Source organism: Lacerta agilis, chromosome 10 (assembly GCF_009819535.1).
Source record: "Lacerta agilis isolate rLacAgi1 chromosome 10, rLacAgi1.pri, whole genome shotgun sequence".
Taxonomy (NCBI): Eukaryota; Metazoa; Chordata; class Lepidosauria; order Squamata; family Lacertidae; genus Lacerta; species Lacerta agilis.
The window spans coordinates 1943153-1963625 of NC_046321.1; the positions used below are offsets into that span (position 1 = coordinate 1943153).

General features: G+C 53.5%; 1 protein-coding gene across 1 annotated transcript in view; it reads left to right on the forward strand.

Annotated features, from left to right (window-relative positions):
- SHANK3 (SH3 and multiple ankyrin repeat domains 3) overlaps positions 1–18781 on the forward strand; it is a 350793-nt gene extending 332012 nt beyond the window's left edge. The window contains exon 24 of the mRNA XM_033162485.1: positions 17988–18781. Coding sequence (XP_033018376.1) covers positions 17988–18531 — 544 coding nt within the window. The 3' untranslated portion in view covers positions 18532–18781. The remainder of the gene's footprint in view (positions 1–17987) is intronic.
- Positions 18782–20473: the final 1692 nt, after the last annotated feature.

Genomic DNA, 20473 nt, shown 5'->3' on the forward strand with positions numbered 1-20473 from the left:
GACAGGGTGAGCTCCCGTTGCTCGGTCCCTGCTGCTGCCAACCTAGCAGTTCGAAAGCACGTCAAAGTGCAAGTACAGGTGAAAATCGAAAAATTAGAATATCGTGGAAAGGTTCATTTCTTTCAGTAATTCAACTTAAAAGGTGAAACTAATATATGAGATAGACCCATGACATGCAAAGCGAGATGTGTCAAGCCTTTGTTTGTTATAATTGTGATGATTATGGCGTGCAGCTGATGAGAACCCCAAATTCACAATTTCAACTTTGGGGTTTTCATCAGCTGTACGCCATAATCATCACAATTATAACAAACAAAGGCTTGACATATCTCGCTTTGCATGTCATGAGTCTATCTCATATATTGAACTCTGGTAGCTAATGAAAACAATTGCTTACATCAATGGACTTTTCCACGATATTCTAATTTTTTGAGTTTCACCTGTAGATAAATAGGTACCACTCCGGTGGGAAGGTAAACGGCGTTTCCGTGCGCTGCTCTGGTTCTCCAGAAGTGGCTTAGTCATGCTGGCCACATGACCCGGAAGCTGTCTGCGGACAAACGCTGGCTCCCTCGGCCAGTAAAGCGAGATGAGCGGCGCAACCCCAGAGTCATCTGCGACTGGACCTAATGGTCAGGGGTCCCTTTACCTTTACCTATATGATGAAGGTGGAGAGGGCCATTGATGGCCACAAGCCATGATGGCTCTCCTCCACCTCCACAGACAAGAGAAAGAAATGCTTCTGACTGCCTGTTGCTGGGAACCGCAAGAGGGGAATCTCTTGTGTTGGGGTGCTGCTAGTGGGTTTCCCATAATAGCCACCTGCCTGGCCACTGTGAGAAGAGGATTCTGGGCTCGATGTGCCCCTTTTGGCCTCACCCAGCAGACTCCCCTTAGCTTCTTACTTCCTTATTTCTTTTTCTGAGAATGTGAGATCCTAAATCAGATCCCGTCCATAGTGCCTCCCTTTGTCAATGGCATTTAATTATGTGCCACGCCGCTTCCCACCCCTGGCACAGACACGTGGTCCGCCAATGCTTTCTGTGGCAGGGTGAACTTTGGCAGAGAGGGTGCCAAACTTCTCCCAAGTCACAGCAGGCACCCGCAAGGCTGGTGCCAAGCCGTTCCCCCACCCTTTGGGCAACGCAGAGTCTGGAGGAGCAGAGTCTGATGATTGCCATGGGACGGGGAAGAGAGAAAGTGCCTCTTGTAGGTTGTGGGTTGCTGGGTGCTCACTTCCTGCAGAACTCAGAGGCAATAAAACAGATGCAGGAGAGGCCCCGATCCAAAACCAGCCAAGGGGAGGGGAATGGCTCTTTGCCGGAGAGAGGAGGAGGAGGAAGAGTCTTCCTGATTTTGCAGGCGCACAGCCTACAAGGATCCAGGGGCATTGTGGGTAACAAATCACAGCATGCATGCGTAACCTACCGACCCCTGACAGCTTCACTTCATCCGCTCACTAACGTCTCTCCTCCGTTCCCAGCTCATGTGCCCCATTGCTCAGCCCGGCGAGTGGGGAGATGAGCAATGGGGCGTGGCCTCTGGCTCCTGCATGTTCATGGAGGGGGGTGGAGTCGGGCCTGGGGGGCGGTGTTACATCTGTTCCCAAGGAGTGTCTCTTTCACAGCGCTGTGCCCCTGAGAGATGGCTCTAAATTTTGAAAGGGTGCAAAACCAAACTGAACGTGGTTTCCCTCCAGGGAAACCGAGGCAGCAAGCAAAAGAATTATTCCAAACCATGCTCCTGGGTTTTGAGGGCATTTTCCAGAGACAGACATTAGGCAGGCCTGGCCCGTTCGAACTATTCCAGTGCGCCTTGCGCAGCTCTTGCAGCAAATGTTGGAAGTCGTCTCCCAAGCGTGTCTCTATCTTGGGATTACGTGAGGCTGCTTCAGCTGTGTGCCGCTTCTGGGACTCCGCCTTGATCCCGAGGTACAGTTCACCAGAGCATTCCTCGAAATGATGCTCAAGCAGAGCGCAGCACGATGGCATCTCACACGTGTTTAACTCGCGCTGTTTCAACCATGCGCCGATGACAGCTGGCTGGCTGGAATCGCGCGAGTAAAATCCACGCACGCCAGAGAGCTGGAAAGCTCTTTTTGCACCAGCTCTGATGGGGTTACCTGGTGCGTAAGGAGCTTTTGAGCTCTGCTGTGCGGTCCAAGTCCAGGCTGTAGGTGGGGGTAGGGACAGGGGTCACCTAGCATGTCAGCCCCGGGGTGCTCTTGCAGGACCTTGCGGAGCCACCCAAGTTCCCGCGAGATCTTGCAGGAGCATCTCTTGCAAGCAGCGTCCACTCGGTGCATGGGCTTTGGGAGGACTGCGGATTCATTCTGCCCCCATTTTCATGCATATGCAAAACCCTTGCCACTGTAGCCCGCGTAAAACACAGCCGTACCCTATTTGACAAAGTCAACCTTGTGGCACTAAATGCTGCATCCGAAGTGGCCTTTTGTGTGGCGACTTCCTCCCGGAATCTTTGGCACACGGCTAAAATGTGTTTGTGAACACTAGGAGCAGGTTGAAGCAACCTCGGCCCTCCAGATGTTTCGGGACTACAACTCCCATCATCCCTAGCTAACAGGACCAGTGGTCAGGGATGATGGGCATTGTAGTCCCAAAACATCTGGAGGGCCGAGGTTGCCTATGCCTGCCTAAGACTAAGCTATTTTTCGTCCCCACACCTCCCTTTCCAAGCGCCCCAATCCAGAAAAAGATTTTTTTTCCTCCCAGGTGGCCCCACTGAACTTCTCCAGACGTGTCTCTGGATGGGGCCCTGCAGCCACCCTCAGGGATGTCTTGCACCCAGTGGGAGCTGAATGGCAGAGAGAAGAGGGCCATAAGGCAGCATCGGCCAATCCTATAGCCTCCTAACCGCTTTGGGCTCCCATCTCCCAACAGCCCTGGCCAGCATTTGCAGGCCGGAGGGCACCAGGTTGGCAAAGGCTGCCTTCCGCCTTCCTTTCTCAGATTAGCACCCTGCTGCCATGGCAACTAGAAGATTTGGCTTCTGTTCCTCAGAAGATGAGCTGGGTGGGGCAAGTGGAGGGGATGTAACAAGTGGGAGGCCTCTCTTGCCAGCAGGAGAAAACTGTCTCCTGGCAGGCAGAAGGCGGCAAAGGTTCAATGCACCCCACAGCTTCTCCATCTCAGCCCCAGGTGCAGCGGGGCAAGGATGTCTAAGCTCAGGTGTGATTTTGCAGGGGGCAGGAGGCAAGATTGCAAAGCACCTTCTTGGACCAATGCCCAAGACCCACTGGCAACCCGCTGCTGTGCCCAGCGTGCCACGGATTGAGGCCTGGGTCTGGGTCGTGCTCAGAAGCGTTCTCTCAACACGCCAACTTTTGAATTAAGGGATCCACCTTGCGGCCTCTTAATTCAATGAGTGACCCTGGAGGAGGGGTTGGAAAGGTGTGTGTGTGTCTAAATTTGTGGGCGTCATTGTTAGAAAGCTTTGCAAATATAGAGGAAAGGAGTCGCCATAGAGGAGTTTTGTGGAAGGAGTGCCCTCCTGAACTGGAAACCATCAGGGTGGGATGGACTGGGGTGCGCAGGGGTGCGGGGGGGGGGGGAGGACAGGCCTTTGGGGAGGGGAAGGAAGGAAGGAAGGAAGGAAGGAAGGAAGGAAGGAAGGAAGGAAGGAAAGAAAGAAACCCAGGGAAGGTGGCTGATGAGAGAGGGTAGTAGTAGTAGTAGTAGTAGTAGTAGTAGTAGTAGTAGTAATAATATTTATCATTTATGCCCCCCCCCATCTGTCTGAGCTTCCCCAACTACTCTGGGTGGTTCACACCATATATAAAAACATAACAAAACATCAAACATTAAAAACTTCCTGATAAAGGACTGCCTTCAGGTGTCTTCTAAAAGCTGTTTAGTTCTTTATCTCCTTGCCATCTAAAGGGAAGGCATTCCATAGGGAAGACACCACTACCGAGAAGACCCTCTGCCGGGTTCCTTGTACGTTCGCTTCTCACAGTGAGGGAACCAGCAGAAGACCCTCAGAGGTTCTCCAAAGGGTGCATGCAGATCCATGGGAGCCGCAAAGTGCAGACAGCTTTGTTTGGAAAGAGAGGGAACAGTTACCGGCTGCGCCTACACATTCAGAGAGCTTTATTTTTATTTTTAAAAGAATGAATGCTCCACCCTCTGGGGGAAGAAGGTGCATTGCTGGGATTTTGTTTGGGGGTCCCGCTTCCCCCTAAAACACACACACACGCTGTTCCTAAAAGAGCAAATTGCCATATTTTTCGCTCCATAAGACGTAAGGGGAAATATCTGTGCATCTTATGGAGCGAATGGTGGTTCCTGTAGCCGAATTGCCCAGGGGCCAAAAGAGGATCATGCTTTTTATTTTACAAAGAGAAAAGGGGGTGTTGAAAGTACCCCGTTCAGCAGCTGATCAGCAAGAGATCGGGAGAGATATAAGAGTCCCCGGCTCCCTTTCAGCCCCGCCCTCCTTTGTTGAATGTGCTGCAGAGGGACGTTGTTTGTTTCCCCAGAGACATGGGACTGGCTGATTAGATTATCTGCCTGGAAACTGTAGAAAAGGCTCCCTTTCCTTTAGAAGCTGCAGAAATGTGAGTTGAACCCCATAAAAACAGAGCTTTTCCTCTTTGCTTTTCCCCCTTTGCAAAAGGAGCTTTGCTTTTCCCCCTTTGCAAAAAAACTGCAAAACTTTTAGCTGATCCTCAAAAAACAGGGCTTTTCCCTTTGCAAAAAAGCTGCAAAACTTCTAGCTGACCCTCAAAAAAACAGGGCTTTTCCCTTTGCAAAAAAGCTGCAAAACCTTTAGCTGATCCTCAAAAAAACAGGGCTTTTAGAGGAGGAAAACCAGAAAATGTTTTTTTTTTTTTTCTTGTTTCCTCCTCTAAAAACGAGGTGCGCCCTATGGTCCGATGCGCCCTATGGAGCGAAAAATACGGTAGTTTTCACAAACACACAAACCAAACCAAGGCCATATCCACTGTGCTTGTGTGACAATCACACTGTTGCTCCAGCAGACACGGGGCTGTCACTGCTTTGCATTGAAAGGGAATGCCAGCCCCATTCCCCCAAAGAAAACATTGCCTGTACAAGACTCCCAGTCAGGCCTGGGGATCCGCAGAGGCTCCAAAAAGCTTCAGAATTCTGCTTCTGGTCCTCGTGATTTCAGAGATGATGCGGTTGAATGCAACGTTGGCCCTTGTAGGTGAAATTCAAGAGCCAGATGGGAGACTAAGAGATGAACTAGAGCAGCCTTTCTCAACCTGGGGGGTCCCCAGATGTTTTTGGGCCTACAACTCCCATCATCCCTGACCACTTGTCCTGCTACCTAGGGGTGATGGGAGTTGTAGGCCAAAAAAACATCTGGGGACCCAAGGTTGGGAAAGGCTGAACTAGACCGTAAGGGAGGGATTTGGAGGGTCAGCGATGGGTTTCAGGAGCCAGAGCATTGTCAGGAGTGGGGCTCCCAATGGCCTCTAGACTCATGCGCCCCTCTTCCTTTGGCCACCGGATGATCAGCACAACCCTACAAATTCCCACCCAGAAGCCAGTCCCCTTATTCCCAGATTAAGTGCCAAGCACTTTGCAGCCCCGGGACCACAACCTCCATTTTGCAAGCCCGGGACCACTTTGCAAAGTGGGAAACCTCTCCGTTCACGCTTTGCAATTGGTGTGAACCCAATGGGGCGTGGGGGCTGCCAGCTTTTTCTTATTGCCGGTTTTTTTGTTTCTGCAGGGAGGTTCCCTTGGGCACCCAAGAACTTTTAGAGATAGTTGCTGTCGCCGCGAGAGGTTCGCTGCCCTGCCGGCAAGCAGCCCGCGCAGTGGTGCGAAGACGGCAGATGCAATCTTAGGATGTGCATCCCACAGGAGGGAGGGTCTGCAAAGCCCTACTGGGCTTCCGGGTTGCCCGCTGGCTCTCCGCGTTCAAGGAGGTTGGATCTGAGCCTTCGCTTCCCGAGAGCCCCTTCCTGCCTTCTGCTGCTGCTTTCTCCCCAGGGAACAGGCGCAAACTCCCACAGTTGATTCTCTCAGGGGCACACGGTCCTCTCCCAGAGCCTTTCGCTCTCCCGACCTCTGGCTTTGCATACATATGCCCTCTCCGACCCTTCTGCACATTCCTGGGGTAAACAGGTGCAGTGCCAAATCGTAACGCGCCCTTCTCATTTCGAGTCCTCTTCCCCTCTTCCAGCCTCTGTCTCTGTTCACTCCCCCTGCCCCCAAACCCTCCTCCCTCCACCCATTTGCCTGACCCCACACCCATGACCTAACCCTGGACCCCCCCCCCGTTTTGCTTTGTCTCTGGCTTTGGCTGTTGAATCCATGCGATGATGAATGTCCCATTTCCTCTAGCAGATGTGACTCAATGAATACCAAGAACTGACCAGAACTGAGCTGCCTCCCAGAATCCTTGGGTGCCACTGGCCTGGATCCCTTGACCATCTTGCTTCCCGAGCAGCTTTACCCCCTGCCCCCCCCCACTTGGCCGGTTATCCACTGCCCACCCCACCCTGGTGGCAGATCAGCTCCGTCCCCAGAGAGAAAGGCGAGTGGCCTGGGGCGGACAGGCACACCTGAGCAGGTGACCAGCACCGGAGGCAGGAAGTCAGAGTCCGGCTGGCTCTCCACCCCAGCAGCTTTCTCTGCACGGCCTGTCACAGAGAGGAGGAGGGTGCCTTTCACCAGTGCCCCTGCCCTCGAAGGCCTTCCTCCTGACCTCGCCCACCGGCCCTCCCGTTCCCCAACCGCCCGCCCCCCCCCCCCGGCCAGGAGGCATGTTGGCTTCTGGGAGCTGCAGCGGCCCCAGCCTGGTTTGTGACCGACGTCTGTTTGTTCTTCTCTGTTGTTCCTGGCGCCTTGGACTGATGCTAACATTTCTCTCATTGCCTCTCTTCCTGCTTTCCCATCTGCATGTCTCCGCTGCTCTGTCTAGAACCGCCTCAGGCCTCAGGAGGGTGGGCGAGTTGTGTAAGTGAACATGTTCTCATCTCATAGCAACCTCATGTCTCCCGTCCCTCCGTACGTCTGTCTGTGACGCCGCCGCTGCTGCTGCTGCTGCTGCTGCTACTGCTACGTTGTGCAACGGGCTGGGCTGGGCTGGGCTTGGGGAGCGCCGGGAGGTGGGGCGGTAATGCTTGCTGTGCAGTGTGGGTCCGTCCCCTCCCTGCCCCTCTGTGCCCCCTTAGCATGTCTGTCTCCCTGTCTCGTGATGTTCTGTGCCACCGAGCCCCAGGAGGAAGCCCCCGTCAGCCCCCCGAGGGATGCGGAGCGTGGCCGAGGAGAGCCATTTCCGGCGGGGAGGGAAGCGGGGAACAAGGGGGGTCTGTAAAGCAAGTCACCACCAGCGGGTGGTGGGCAGGGGGGTTCCCCTTCTTTACAACCCCCCACGCCCAATTCCCATCTCGAGGAAGAAGTTCGACCTCCAGCCCACAAGGGGGAGGCAAGCAGGCAGGCAGGCGGCCTGGCTCCCAAACTGCACTGCACCCCCTCTCTGACACTCAGGAAGGAACTCTGTGGTTTAGAGGATGGTGGGAGCTCGGTAGGGTTATGTGGGTGCTCGCTCATGTGGCTGTTCCCCTAATAAGGGTGCCGGTGGCCCGCAAAGCCTGCCACTTGCCCCTCTGTGGCCACCCAGAGTCCCTGGCCAAGCGTTTTGCCTTCAGGAGCACCTTGGGGGGCTGCCTGTCCCCACCCAAAAGCACCTCTGGTGCTCCAGTTGTGCGAGTGTAGGTGTGTATCCTGGGTGTGTTGTTGTTGCTGCTGTTCCGTGTGTGTGTGTGTGTTTGTGGTGTTGATCAGCTGAGCCAACCTGAGATCCTCCCGCTGGAGGAGGGCAGCTTCCAGGAAAGAAGGTGTGCTGCCTCCACACTGTCTTCTTCACACTCCTCCCACTGTCCAAAGCAGACCCACGGAATCGTGGCCACGAAGCCCTTCCCCGCCACAGGCCACAAACGGGGCCCACTGGCATGGCGCACAGCACACCGTTTATAAGCCAGAGGGGTGTGAGATGTTCATCCTTCTGCTGAGAGCAGTCTTGGAAAGGGCCAGGAGAGGTCGGGCCGAGGAGCCTTATGTGCAGGGCCTGTGGATTATATTCCAGGTCACTCGGGAGCTCAGCGGACCACCTCTCGGGTCGGCACAGTGCTGGTCTTCTGCTTCCACATGAGCCCAGCTGAGCTCCACTAAGCGGCTGAAACCCACCCACCCCAAACCCTGTCCCATCCCTCTGCCCATGCCACCTGGCGACGCTTCCAGGGCTGTTTGTTTGTTTTTTTGCTGTCCATGCCGCTGCAAACATGAGCTCAGGTTGTCCCATGTCCGCCGCATCTAGTCATGTGTGATCTTGGAACCGCGTCTTGTCTCCATCCCATCCGTGGCAGTGCTTTTGCTTGGGGCGAGCGAACGTCCGCTTGGCTGGTGTCTCGGTGATGAGGCTTCTCGTCGGCTGTTTCTTCCCCCCGCCCGCCTGAAAATAGCCCCCTCCCTCCCCTGCCCCAGTGCCCTTTCACCTCCGGCAAGCCTGGCTGGGCAAACATGGCTTGGTCCCGACACTGTTCATAGAATCATAGAATCCTAGAGTTGGAAGAGACCCCAAGGGCCATCCAGTCCAACCCCATGCCAAGCAGGAAACACCATCAAAGCATTCCTGACAGATGGCTGTCAAGCCTCTGCTTAAAGACCTCCAAAGAAGGAGACTCCACCACACTCCTTGGTAGCAAGGAAGTGCTCCTGCCCTGAGTGCAGAAAGGGAGATTGAGCACCCAAGGAGAGCAAAAGGCAATCCTTAGGATGGATGAATCATAGAATCATAGAGTTGGAAGAGACCACAAGGGCCATCCAGTCCAACCCCCTGCCAAGCCCCTTGAGGGCAACCTTAGCATAGTTATTGACTTTTAATAACTCCAGGGAGGTTGAAAGAAGAGGCAAGGGGGTGCCCTCTTCTCCTGGAGGTCCCTGTCCACAGTTTCTCTAGGTTCCCCTGAGTCCTTTCCTTCAGACAAGGCACTTGCGATCAGCACCTGAGAGCCAGTGTGGTGCAGTGGTTAAGAGCGGTAGACTTGTAATCTGGTGAACCGGGTTCGCGTCTCCGCTCCTCCGCATGCAGCTGCTGGGTGACCTTGGGCTAGTCACACTTCTCTGAAGTCTCTCAGCCCCACTCACCTCACAGGGAGGAAGGGAAAGGAGAATGTGAGCCGCTTTGAGACTCCTTCGGGTAGTGATAAAGCGGGATATCAAATCCAAACTCCTCCTCTTCTTCTCTTCCCCACCCCGGTCCCCCGTCCAAAGCACCCTGTTCCTGAAGAGGTCAGCTACCCAGGCTCTGCACTCAGGATCCAGACCTCATAGATTCATAGAATTGGAAGGGGCCCCGAGAGTCATCTAGTCCAACCCCCTACAATGCAGGAATCTCAATTAAAGCATGATAGATGGCGCTCAGGCGGTGAACCTTTTTAACCCGATGTAAATCTGGGTCGTTGAATTGTGTCCATTTTTTTTTCTTGCAAACAGTCTGTGGGGAATGTTTAAGGTCCAGCTGAGCACTTTTGACTCACCCCGATCTGTGTTCCACTGGGAACATTAAGCACATGCTCAAATGCTTCCCATCGAAGCGGCCGGGACTTGAAAGTGCTTAGTTTTGTCCCTCTTATTTGTGCTCTCTAATTAAATTCTGTCTAGAGAAAGCAAGGTGGGAGAGAGAGAGAGAGAGAGAGAGAGAGAGAGAGAGAGAGAGAGAGAGAGAGAGAGAGAGAGAGAGAGAGAGCACTTAAATGTTTGTGGTTTGAGGATTACACCTCCCTAGTCCATATTGATCTGTTCAGGATCTAGTGGGAATGTAAATGATGCTCACTTAACTGAAGAACACTCAGGGGTGTATCGGATTCCACATTCAGTCTCAAAAAGAGGCACCTAGAAGATTCTCTCCTCCACCCAGCATTAACACCTTCAGGCTCCAAGGAAAACTGCCCCCCCCCCGCAATCTTGTCTCCATTTGGTCAGCAAGAACCAGCAAAGATCCAGTGGAAAACCATTTTTTGGCCGTGAAAGCCATTTTGTCCTTTTATTGCATTTCTATACCGCACTTTCCTCCAATGCTCACTTAATGCCCACACCCACACCCTTTGCTTAGTGTGACTGAGAGGCAGGGGGCTGTCCTCCAAATTTTCAACCCCAGCGAGCTTCATGGCCAAGTTGGGATTCGAACTCTGCTCTCTCCCAGATCCTAGCCCAGCCCTTTGACCATGACACCACCACCGACTCTTGCTTACAACCACGTTTCTCTCCCCTGTGACTCTGGAGCTGCCCAGTTCTCTGCCAGCAGTTCTCTGTCCCGAGGGCCTGAAGCGAAGGGGGCGGGGGTGCTGTGAAGAGCCAGCCCCCCCACCCTTCTCAGTTGGTAAGGCCAGCGCAGGGGTTGGGGGTCAGCAGAGTAGATGGGGGTTATTATGGACAACATTTTCCTAGCACGTGACACGCTGCAATTGCAGCCTACCCAGAGCCTCATCCAGACACACAAGCCTCTCAAAAGGCCCTTGCGCTACTTACGGTGCCCCAGGGTTTTCTCCTTGGTCAGCATAATTTGAGCAAAGTGTGGGCAGGGGAGACTTAAGAGAGATTCCTAGAGTGAGGTCAAATCATAGAATCCTAGAATCCTAGAGTTGGAAGAGACCACCAGGGCCATCCAGTCCAACCCCCTGCCAAGCAGGAAACACCATCAAAGCATTCCTGACAGATGGCTGTCAAGCCTCCGCTTAAAGACCTCCAAAGAAGGAGACTCCACCACACTCCTTGGCAGAAAATTCCACTGTCCAACAGCTCTTACTGTCAGGAAGTTCTTCCTAATGTTTAGGTGGAATCTTCTTTCTTGTAGCTTGAATCCATTTCTCTGTGTCCGCTTCTCTGGAGCAGCAGAAAACAACCTTTCTCCCTCCTCTATATGACATCCTTTTCTATATTTGAACATGGCTATCCTATCCCCCCTTAACCTTCTCTTCTCCAGGCTAAACATACCCAGCTCCCTAAGCCGTTCCTCATAAGGCATCATTTCCAGGGCTTTGACCATTTTGGTTGCCCTCCTCTGGACACGTTCCAGCTTGTCAGTATCCTTCTTGAATTGTGGTGCCCAGAACTGGACACAGTATTCCAGGTGAGAAGGATGTTGACAAGCTGGAAGGTGTGCAGAGGAGGGCGACCAAGATGATCAAGGGTCTGGAAACCAAGCCTGATGAGGAATGGCTGAAGCCGCTGTAAGAGCTGTTTGACAGTGGCATTTGCTGCCAAGGAGTGTGGTGGAGTCTCCTTCTTTGGAGGTCTTTAAGCGGAGGCTTGACAGCCATCTGTCAGGAATGTTTTGATGGTGTTTCCTGCTTGGCAGGGGGTTGGACTGGATGGCCCTGGTGGTCTCTTCCAACTCTAGGATTCTATGATTCTTAAATTGTGGTGCCCAGAATTGGACGCAGTATTCCATGTGTGGTCTGGCCAAGGCAGAATAGAGTGGGGCTATTCCTTTCCTTTGACCTGGACACTAGACTTCTGTGGATGCAGCCTAGAAAGTGGTGCTCTCCAATGGCTAAACTGGCCAGTGTAGTCCACGGGATGCAGTGATGGCCACCAACCAGGATTAGACAAATTAAAAAAGGATTAGACAAATTCATACAAGAGAAGACTATCCAGGGCCAGTAGGCATGCTGGCCACGTTCCACCTCCACAGTTGGAGGCAGCAATGCTTCTGAATAGAAGTTGTTGGAAAACTCGGGATGAGAGAGCATCCTTGTGCTCTGATCCTGCTTGCTGGTTTCCGACAGGCATCTGGATGGCCAGTGTGAAAAGAGGACGGTGGCTGGGGCGTCACTAGGGGAGGCAGTGGGGGCGGTATGCCCCAAGTGCCAGGGGAGGTGGGGTGACAAGCGGCGGCCCCTCCTGCCACTCCCCAAGGGGAGCCCCACCGCCCGGCACCCTGTTTGTGCGGCGCTGCTGCTCCCAGGGCGACGGAGCGAACGGCGGAGTGTGGGGGTGTTAAGCGGCGGCCCCTCCTGCCACTCCCACGCGCCGCCGCTCCCTCCGTCACCCCGGGAGCAGCAGCGCATGGCCCGACGGCGGAGGCGCCTGTGCGACATTTCACGCAGGCACACTCCATCGTCGGACCGCCGCTTCCGCAGCCCCCTTTTGAGCCGCAAAGCAAAAAGGCAGCTCGTGGGGCTGCCGTGCGCGATCGGCGGGGAGCCACCGATAGCACTCGGCAGCCCCACGAGCCGCCTTTTCGCTCTGCAGCTTAAAAGGGTGCTGCGGAAGCAGCAGCAGCAGCCCGCCGATGGAGTGCACCTGTGTGACATTTCGCGCGGGCGCACTCCTTCGTGACATCACAATGTGACGTCACAGCACCCCGCCCCCAGGGGCTCCTTTTTTTTCGCCGCCCCTGGATGGTGGACCCCATGGGCCTTTAGTCTGCAGTCTCTTATGTTCTTGCAACATCAAGAAGGTCCCATGTTGGCTGTTCCTGTGCTGTGGACCACCCCACCATGGGTCACTCCTGCCAACCAAGCAAATCCCAAGAGTACAAGGTCATGATCCTGACACTCCCTGCAGCTTGAGAAGAACAGGTCCTTCTCCTGCCCAATGGCCAATTCAAATGGACTCTCAACAGAGCTTGTATTCTGAGAGGACAGCATGGCATGTGCTGGCTGGAGGCTACACCATCTGCCCCGGTCACTTGTTCAGCATGCGTGGAGACACGTGAGGAAATGAATCCCCTCTTTGGGCACTGAGCTGGTCACACAGCCCACCCATGAAAAGAATGCCCACCCTGTTGTAAGGCTCCCTGCAAACGCATCCCATGGCTTCTGGTGAACTGCTGCATGCCAAGGGCAGTTCCTGGCTGCCGGGATCAGTCCAACACAGGCCGTTGTGAAAAGCAACGAGTTCTTAGACTTTCTGTGTCACTACAATGGACAGGTGGTTTCGATGCAAGGTTTTCTTTTTAATAACTGTTAGTGTTTGCAAACAGAAAGGCAGACAGTCAACTTTAATCCTTGGTTATCCCAGAATAAGTTGTCTTGACGTGGATGCCGAGATTAGGAAAGCTGTAATAACATAACGGGACGCGGGTGGCGCTGTGGGTTAAACCACAGAGCCTAGGGCCTGCTGATCAGAAGGTCGGCGGTTCGAATCCCCGCTCCCATTGCTCGGTCCCTGCTCCTGCCCACCTAGCAGTTCGAAAGCATGTCAAAAGTGCAAGTAGATCAATAGGTACCGCTCCGGAGGGAAGGTAGATGGCATTTCCGTGCGCTGCTCTGGTTTGCCAGAAGCAGCTAAGTCATGCTGGCCACATGACCCGGAAGCTGTGCACCTGCTCCCTTGGCCACTAAAGCGAGATGAGCGCCGCAACCCCAGAGTCGTCCGCGACTGGACCTAATGGTCAAGGGTCCCTTTACCTTTAATAACATAACAGCTGGATCAGGCCAACGACCCTGCTCTTCTTCCTCTCCTACACTTGCCTTGAAGAGTGCAGGGCCTTTGTGGTGCAGCTGCTGAGAAACGTGAGCTTGTTTTTCAAGAGTTTTTTCTGGCAGGGATTTTATTGCTGGCTGCTCTTAGAGTAGAACAGCTGGAAGATGCAGCGCCATCTGGAAGAGTCCAAGCAGGTAGATCGAGAAATGCAAAACTGGGAGATTAAAAATGCTACGACGCATGGTTACCACTGGTCAAGCCTCGTGAGGTAGGGTAAAGGGCTCTCTCTCGGATCCTAAAGAGCCAGCTCTTGCTAGATGGCAGCCCCATGAATAAGCCATATGAATGGAATGCTTTCCACATTCACCCATCTCCATCCATGCACACCACATATCCCAAAGCATCTGATTTGGGCTTCAGTCATAGAATTGTTGAGTTGGGGGAATCTCCCTAAGGGTCATCTAATCCAACCCCCTGCAATGCAGTAATTCCAATTAAAGAACCGCTGAGGGGTGGCCATCCAACCGCTGCTTTGAAACCCCCCAAGAAAGGAGAGCCCACCACCTCCAGAGGGAGTCCCTTCCACTGTCCAGCAGCCAGTGTGGTGTAGTGGTTAAGAGCGGTAGACTCGTAATCTGGAGAACCGGGTTCGCGTCTCCACTCCTCCACATGCAGCTGCTGGGTGACCTTGGGCTAGTCACACTTCTCTGAAGTCTCTCAGCCCCACTCGCCGCACAGAGTGTTTGTTGTGCGGAGGAAAAGGAGAATGTGAGCCACTTTGAGACTCCTTTGGGTAGTGAAAAACGGGATATCAAATCCAAACTCCTCCTCCTCCTCCTCCTCCTCTTCTTCTTCTTCTTCTTCTTCTTCTTCTTCTTCTTCTTCTTCTTCTTCTTCTTCCTCTTACCATCAGAAAGCTTTCCTTGATGTTTAGTTGGAATCTCCTTTCTTGCAATGTGAAGTCATGAGTTTGGCTCCTACCCTCCCGGTCAGGAGAAAACAAGCCTGCTCCCATCTTCCACGGGACAGCCCTTGACATATTGGACGATGACTCTCATATCTCCCCACAGCCTCCTCTTTTTCCAGGCTCAACATACCCAACTCCCTCAACTGTTCATCATAAGGCTCAGTTTCCAGACCCTTGGTCATCTTGGTTGCCCTCCTCTACACACGTTCCAGCTTATTAATACCCTTAAATTGTATAGCCCAGAATTGGACACAGTATTCCAGCTGTGATCTGGCTAAGGCAGAATAGAGCAGTCCTATCACTTTCTTGATCCGGACACTATATTTCTGTGGATGCAACCTAGATTATTATTTTTAATATCATTATTGATTTACTGCTGCATCACACTGTTGACTCATGTGAAGCTTCTGGTCTACTAACATCCCTAGATCCATTCCCTTTGCCGGCAGATGAAACATTGGTCAAAGCTCCCCGAATAACACTTGCCTTTGTTCCCGCTTTCATGCCTGTGGCCAGCATTTGCCCTCCCCACCCCACACCCCACCAATCTTGAGCTCTTATCTCAAGACAAGTCCCCAGGCTTCCATCCCACTTCAACCCCGATCCCTACACTGTGGAAGAAGCCTGGCCTAGAAGCAAGTGACCTTTCCTTTCCCGGGATCCGGCAGGGGCTCTCCGCAGCAGAGGGACCAGGCAAGCAGGTGGCTTCTGTTCAAAGGAACATCCAGGGAACACGGATATGAGCGAGCCTCAGGGCACATTGTCATATTCAGCAAAATTCAGCAGGCAATAATGCAGAAGGTGTTGGTGCAACGAGGGTGTTGGTTCAGCCTTTGGGAATGTGGCGGTGGCCCAGGCCTTTCTGTTAGCCTGGGGGGCATGGGCACTGAAGCAGTGAGGACTCATAGCCTGAAGACAAGAGGTCCTCTCCCCAGGATGAGAGCATGTGAAGGAGCTGTGCTCTCAGAGAGTGGCAGGCGTGCCCCCTGCCTCTTAGGAATCTCAGAAACTCCCCCTTTCCCTGTGGGCTGACACCCAGAGCCCCAGCCCTCGTTCCTCCACCAAGTCTCACCACTCCCTGTCCCAGCGGTTTTTGTGGGCTCTCTGTGCCCTCCCACATCAACTCAAGAGGCAGGGCCAGCATCACAAGTGGTACTTGAATCCACCTTGCCAGATTCCTTTTGAACTGGGACAGAGCAACTTGACAGCTGACACTCCAGCCGCTGCTTGCGGCTTTTTGCTTGACGTATGCACAGACACAGACCCTGAAGCCGAACGGCTCGTCTGAATCACTGGTCTTTTTGGAGAGTCTTTGAAGGCCCTCCTGGCATCAGGGCCTCATAAGAGCCCTGCAGCCTCTCCAGTCCAGTATCCTGTTCTTGCAGTGGCCAAACAGATGACCCAATGGGAAGCCGAAGAGCAGGAGCTGAGCACAGCAGCCCTCTCCTCCCCTGGAGATTCCCAGAAACTGGTATTCAAAGGCACTTTGACAGGGGGAGGCTGATAGCCACGGGTAGCCCCCATCCATGAATTTGCCCAATCCTCTTCTGAAGCTGCCTAAGCCGGTGGCCATCACTAAGTCTTGTTGGGATGAGTCCCATAGTTCAGCCAAGTACTGAGTGAATCAGTGGCTCATTCGGTCAGTCCTGATGAATCTCCCAACATTGAGCTTCATTTGAGGGTCCCAGGTTATAGGGTTATGAGATAGTGAAAAGCGTCTCCACATCGTGCGAAATCATACACGCCACTCTCTTGCCTCCACTTAACTTTTTTCTCAACTAAAAATTCCTGAGTGCTGCAACTTCTCCTCTTGGGAGAATCGCTCCATTTCCGACTCCACAATGTCCTTTTTGAGTTAAGGGGGCCAAAACTGAAGAATCTGAAGAAGTGTGCATGCACATGAAAGCTCATACCAATAACAAACTTAGTTGGTCTCTAAGGTGTGGGTGGCGCCGTGGGTTAAACCACAGAGCCTAGGGCTTGCTGATCAGAAGGTCGGCGGTTCGAATCCCCGCAATGGGGTGAGCTCCCGTTGCTCGGTCCCAGCTCCTGCCAACCTAGCAGTTCAAAAGCACGTCAAAGTGCAAGTAGATAAATAGGTACCGCTCCTGCGGGAAGGTAAATGGCGTTTCCATGCGCTGCTCTGGTTCTCCAGAAGCGGCTTAGTCATGCTGGCCACATGACCCGGAAGCTGTACGCCGGCTCCCTCAGCCAGTAACGCAAGATGAATGCAGATTCGGACACAACTAGACCTAATGGTCAGGGGTCCCTTTACCTTTTAAAGGATTTTTTTATTTTGTTAAAACTTTGCACAGTATTCCAAGTGCGGACACTTCATAAATTTGTACAATGGCATTATGATGTTGGCAGTTTTAGCTTCGGTTCCTTTTCTAGCGATCCCTAGCCTGGAATTTACCTCTTTCGCCTCATGTTCATTGGCCCCAAAGTCTCATTCCTGGCCAAACACAACCAGCTCAGACCCCATTGGTGTGTCCCAGCCCCTTTTTGTTTGAACAATTCAGGGTCATTAGCAAACTTGACCACCTCACTTCTCCTGTATCATTTATGAACAAGTTAAAATGCACAGGTCTCAACACCGATCCTGGGGAGACTCCACTTCCTACTTCTCTCCATTTGGAGAACAGTCCATTTATTCCGAGACTCTGCTTCCTGCAACTTAACCAATTCCGCGTCCACAAGCAGGACCTCTCCTCTTTTTCCTTGACTGCTAAGCTTACTCAGGAGTCTTTGGCAAGGCATTTTGTCAAAAGCATTTTGAAAATCCAAGTACTCTACGTCCAGGGAACCACCTTTGTCTAAACACTCCTTGACAAACTACTCTAAAAGGTTAATGAGGCGGCAATCAACACTTGCAGGAGCCCTGCTGGTTCTGCTTCAGCAAAACTTGGTAATTCTGCCTTTCATAATGCTTTCAACCATTCTTTTTGGGAACAAAACGAACTGGACAATCATTTCCCAGCCCCCCTAGATCCTGTTTGTTTGTTTTTTAAAAAAAAAAATGTTACAGGGGCCAATCTTTGGAACAAGCAACATTTTTCTTCTTCTTAGGAAACCAGCAATTACACTCTCGGGTGAATAGCAGAAAAGTAAGGAGGGCTCTCTCTTGCCCAAATCTCGTTTCTTTGAATATCCACCCGCTGTGCAAATCTCTGCTGCATGTCAGGCTCCTCACAGATGCAGGTGCCCTAGTCATGATAGACTTCCTGCTTTGGGCATGTCTAGGACCTCTTGATCTCTGGGAAGATTTGGGGGCTAGCAAAGGAAAACCACCCTAGGAAAGGCCAGCGATTCAGAGATAGGAGGTGCACCTTCTAGAGAACTACCTGAGAGGTTTGTCTCTGTGACTGGACAAGAAAGGAGTCCGAGGCCTCTGGGCTTCTGGCTGCCATCTGCTGTGGGCTCTACAGAACCACAACCACCCTACTCTCCTGTGTAGATTGTGTGCTTGTGTGTGTGTGCTTGTGTGTGTGTCTGTGTGTGTTCTGGTGTCTGAGGACTTCTCCCTTACCTCTCTCTCTCTCTCTCTCTCTCTGTCTCTCTCTGTGTGTGTCTGTCCGATTCTCTCTCCGCAGACTTTTCAGTAGTCTAGGAGAACTGAGCACCATTTCGCAGCGCAGCTCGGGCACCACCTACACCGTCCGTCCCGGCAGCCGCTACCCTGTGACCCGCCGCACCCCCAGCCCGGTCAAGCCCACCCTGGATAGGACAGACCCGCTGAGCTCCGTGCGTCCCTACGGGCTCACCCCGCCCACCATCCTCAAATCTTCCAGCCTCTCCATCCCGCACGAACCCAAGGAGGTGCGCTTTGTGGTGAGGAGCGTCAGCGCCCGGAGCCGGTCCCCGTCCCCCTCGCCTTCCTCGGGGGGCCCCCTGCACGCCCTCCACCCTCCTCGGCCCTTCATGCAGAAGCCCCTCCAGCTGTGGAACAAGTACGACGTCGGGGACTGGCTGGAGAGCATCAACTTGGTGGAGCACCGGGACAAATTTGAGGACAACGAGATCGAGGGCACCCACCTGCCGGCCCTGACCAAGGAGGATTTTGTGGAGCTGGGGGTGACGCGGGTCGGGCACCGCATGAACATTGAGCGGGCGCTCAAGCAGCTGGTGGACAGCTGACCGTCCCGGGCGGCGCTGCTGGCCTCCTCCGCCGGCGCCGACTCCCTAGAGGGTGGGGTGGGGGCATTTCTACCACTAGACTAGCAAACAGGAACCAAATGGCTTCTCTTTCTACTCTGGTCACTGCACTGAAGGGCGGGGAACTGGTGAGCGCCAACTCTCTCTTTCCCTCTCTCTGACAGCCCGGGGTGGGCTGGGGTCCCTGGCATCCGTGCAATCAGAGCCGCGATGCCTCGGGGAGCAGGAATGTTGCATGAAGATGGCCCCGGCCCTTTCGTTGGGCGGGGTGGGGAAGCCTGGGCTGTACATGGCTTGATGCACCTTTCCCCAAGAGAGTTGCTGGCAGTTATGGTGGGGGGCAGAAAGGGGTGCTCCTCCCAAGATTTTGCAACCCATGTGGAGCATGCTAGCATAGGCTGGCAGGCAGGTGGCACAGGTGAGAAAGAGGTCTATTTAGCAGGACAGGAACCCCTCAGTTTAGGTTTGCTGGGTTGAGGCAGGTGGAAATGGTGTCCCAGAAGAGCTCTCCACTAGCAGCCGTTGCCGATTGTGGCTCTGGGGGTGGCTTCACTGGCCTTCCCAGAGGTCAGGTGGCCAGATTGGAGGCATCTTCATGGCCAGGTGCGCATCTTGCAGGTAACAATAGACTGTCCCCTGGGGATTCCTGGGAAGCTCAGCAGAGCGCTGGAGCTCTTGCTAGACAGCAGCTTCTGAGCGGGGACAGGGTTGGGACAGGCCCAGGGCGCATTCTTGGGGGCATTGCCCTGGCCACCAGGAGTCCTGTTGAGAAGGGCAGGAAAGGAGACCTTTGCCCTAGGCTGAGTCAGCAGGCCTATCTCCCCCACGCAACATACATGCATATTGCCCCCAAGAGGGTCATCTTCATTGCCAGGAAGATCAGAAGATTGATGTACCTGGGAAGACAGAGAGAGAGAGAGAGAGAGAGAGAGAGCGCAACACTCACACAGAGAAAGAGATGAGAAGAACCTGCCTTTTTGAGGACTCCGTTCCTTTTGCCCTGCTGAGAGGGGGGCTGAAGTCGCATGGATAGGAAAGCATGTTTGGGGCATCCGAGGGGGGGCAAGCGGGGAACCCAGCAGCTCCCGCTTTGCCAGCGTTCGTCGGGGAGGGAGGGGAGGTCACGTTTTCTCTGGGGGGTTGTCGTGGGGACGCGTCGAAGGGAGTCTCTATAATCTCTGTGCATTTCCATAGATCTGCTGGTGACCCAAGCCAGGAGGTGCCAGCGCCAGGGGGACCCGCCCACTCCGCCCTGGTCACTCACCTTTTGCATCTTTTTAATCAGCTATATATTTGAAAAGGAAAAAAAAAAAGAACAAATATCTATATATCTATATCTCTATAGCCACCTTGTTTTGTTATGGTTTACTAAAGCTATATCTTGCTAGAGGGGGAGGGGTGGGGGCCCTCGCTGCTCCTTCCGGAGACACATATGGGAGTTTTTAGTGACTGACAATGAATGTGAAGAAGAAGAAGAAAGAGAGGTGTCTTTTTAAAAGCTCCTTTCAGGCGCTCTGAATTTTAAAGGATTGCCGGGGGTGGGGGTGGGGGTGGGGGTGATTAGAAAAAGGCAACTTTGCACTTGGTTTTGGGGACACACCAAGTCTTCCATTCTTGCTGGGCGGAGCTGCAGGGCTGGTCCTGGGGAGTGGCCACACACACACACCCCAAAAATGCCCCTGCCAATCTGTTCTTTGCTGGGGGGAGATAGATACACCTAACCCTTTAGTATCTCCTTCAAGTGCCCTGGAAGTCCCAGCTGTGGAGGCAGGAAATGTCCGAGGTGGAGCCGCACCTTTGGGGAAGCAGTGGATGGTCGCAAAGCCCCTTCCCCCCAAAACCCAGGCCCAGGTGTGCTGGAGGAGGCAGCAAAGGGAAGCCCTCTGAACTGGGGCCAGGTAGGAGGATTACTCTACCTGTATAG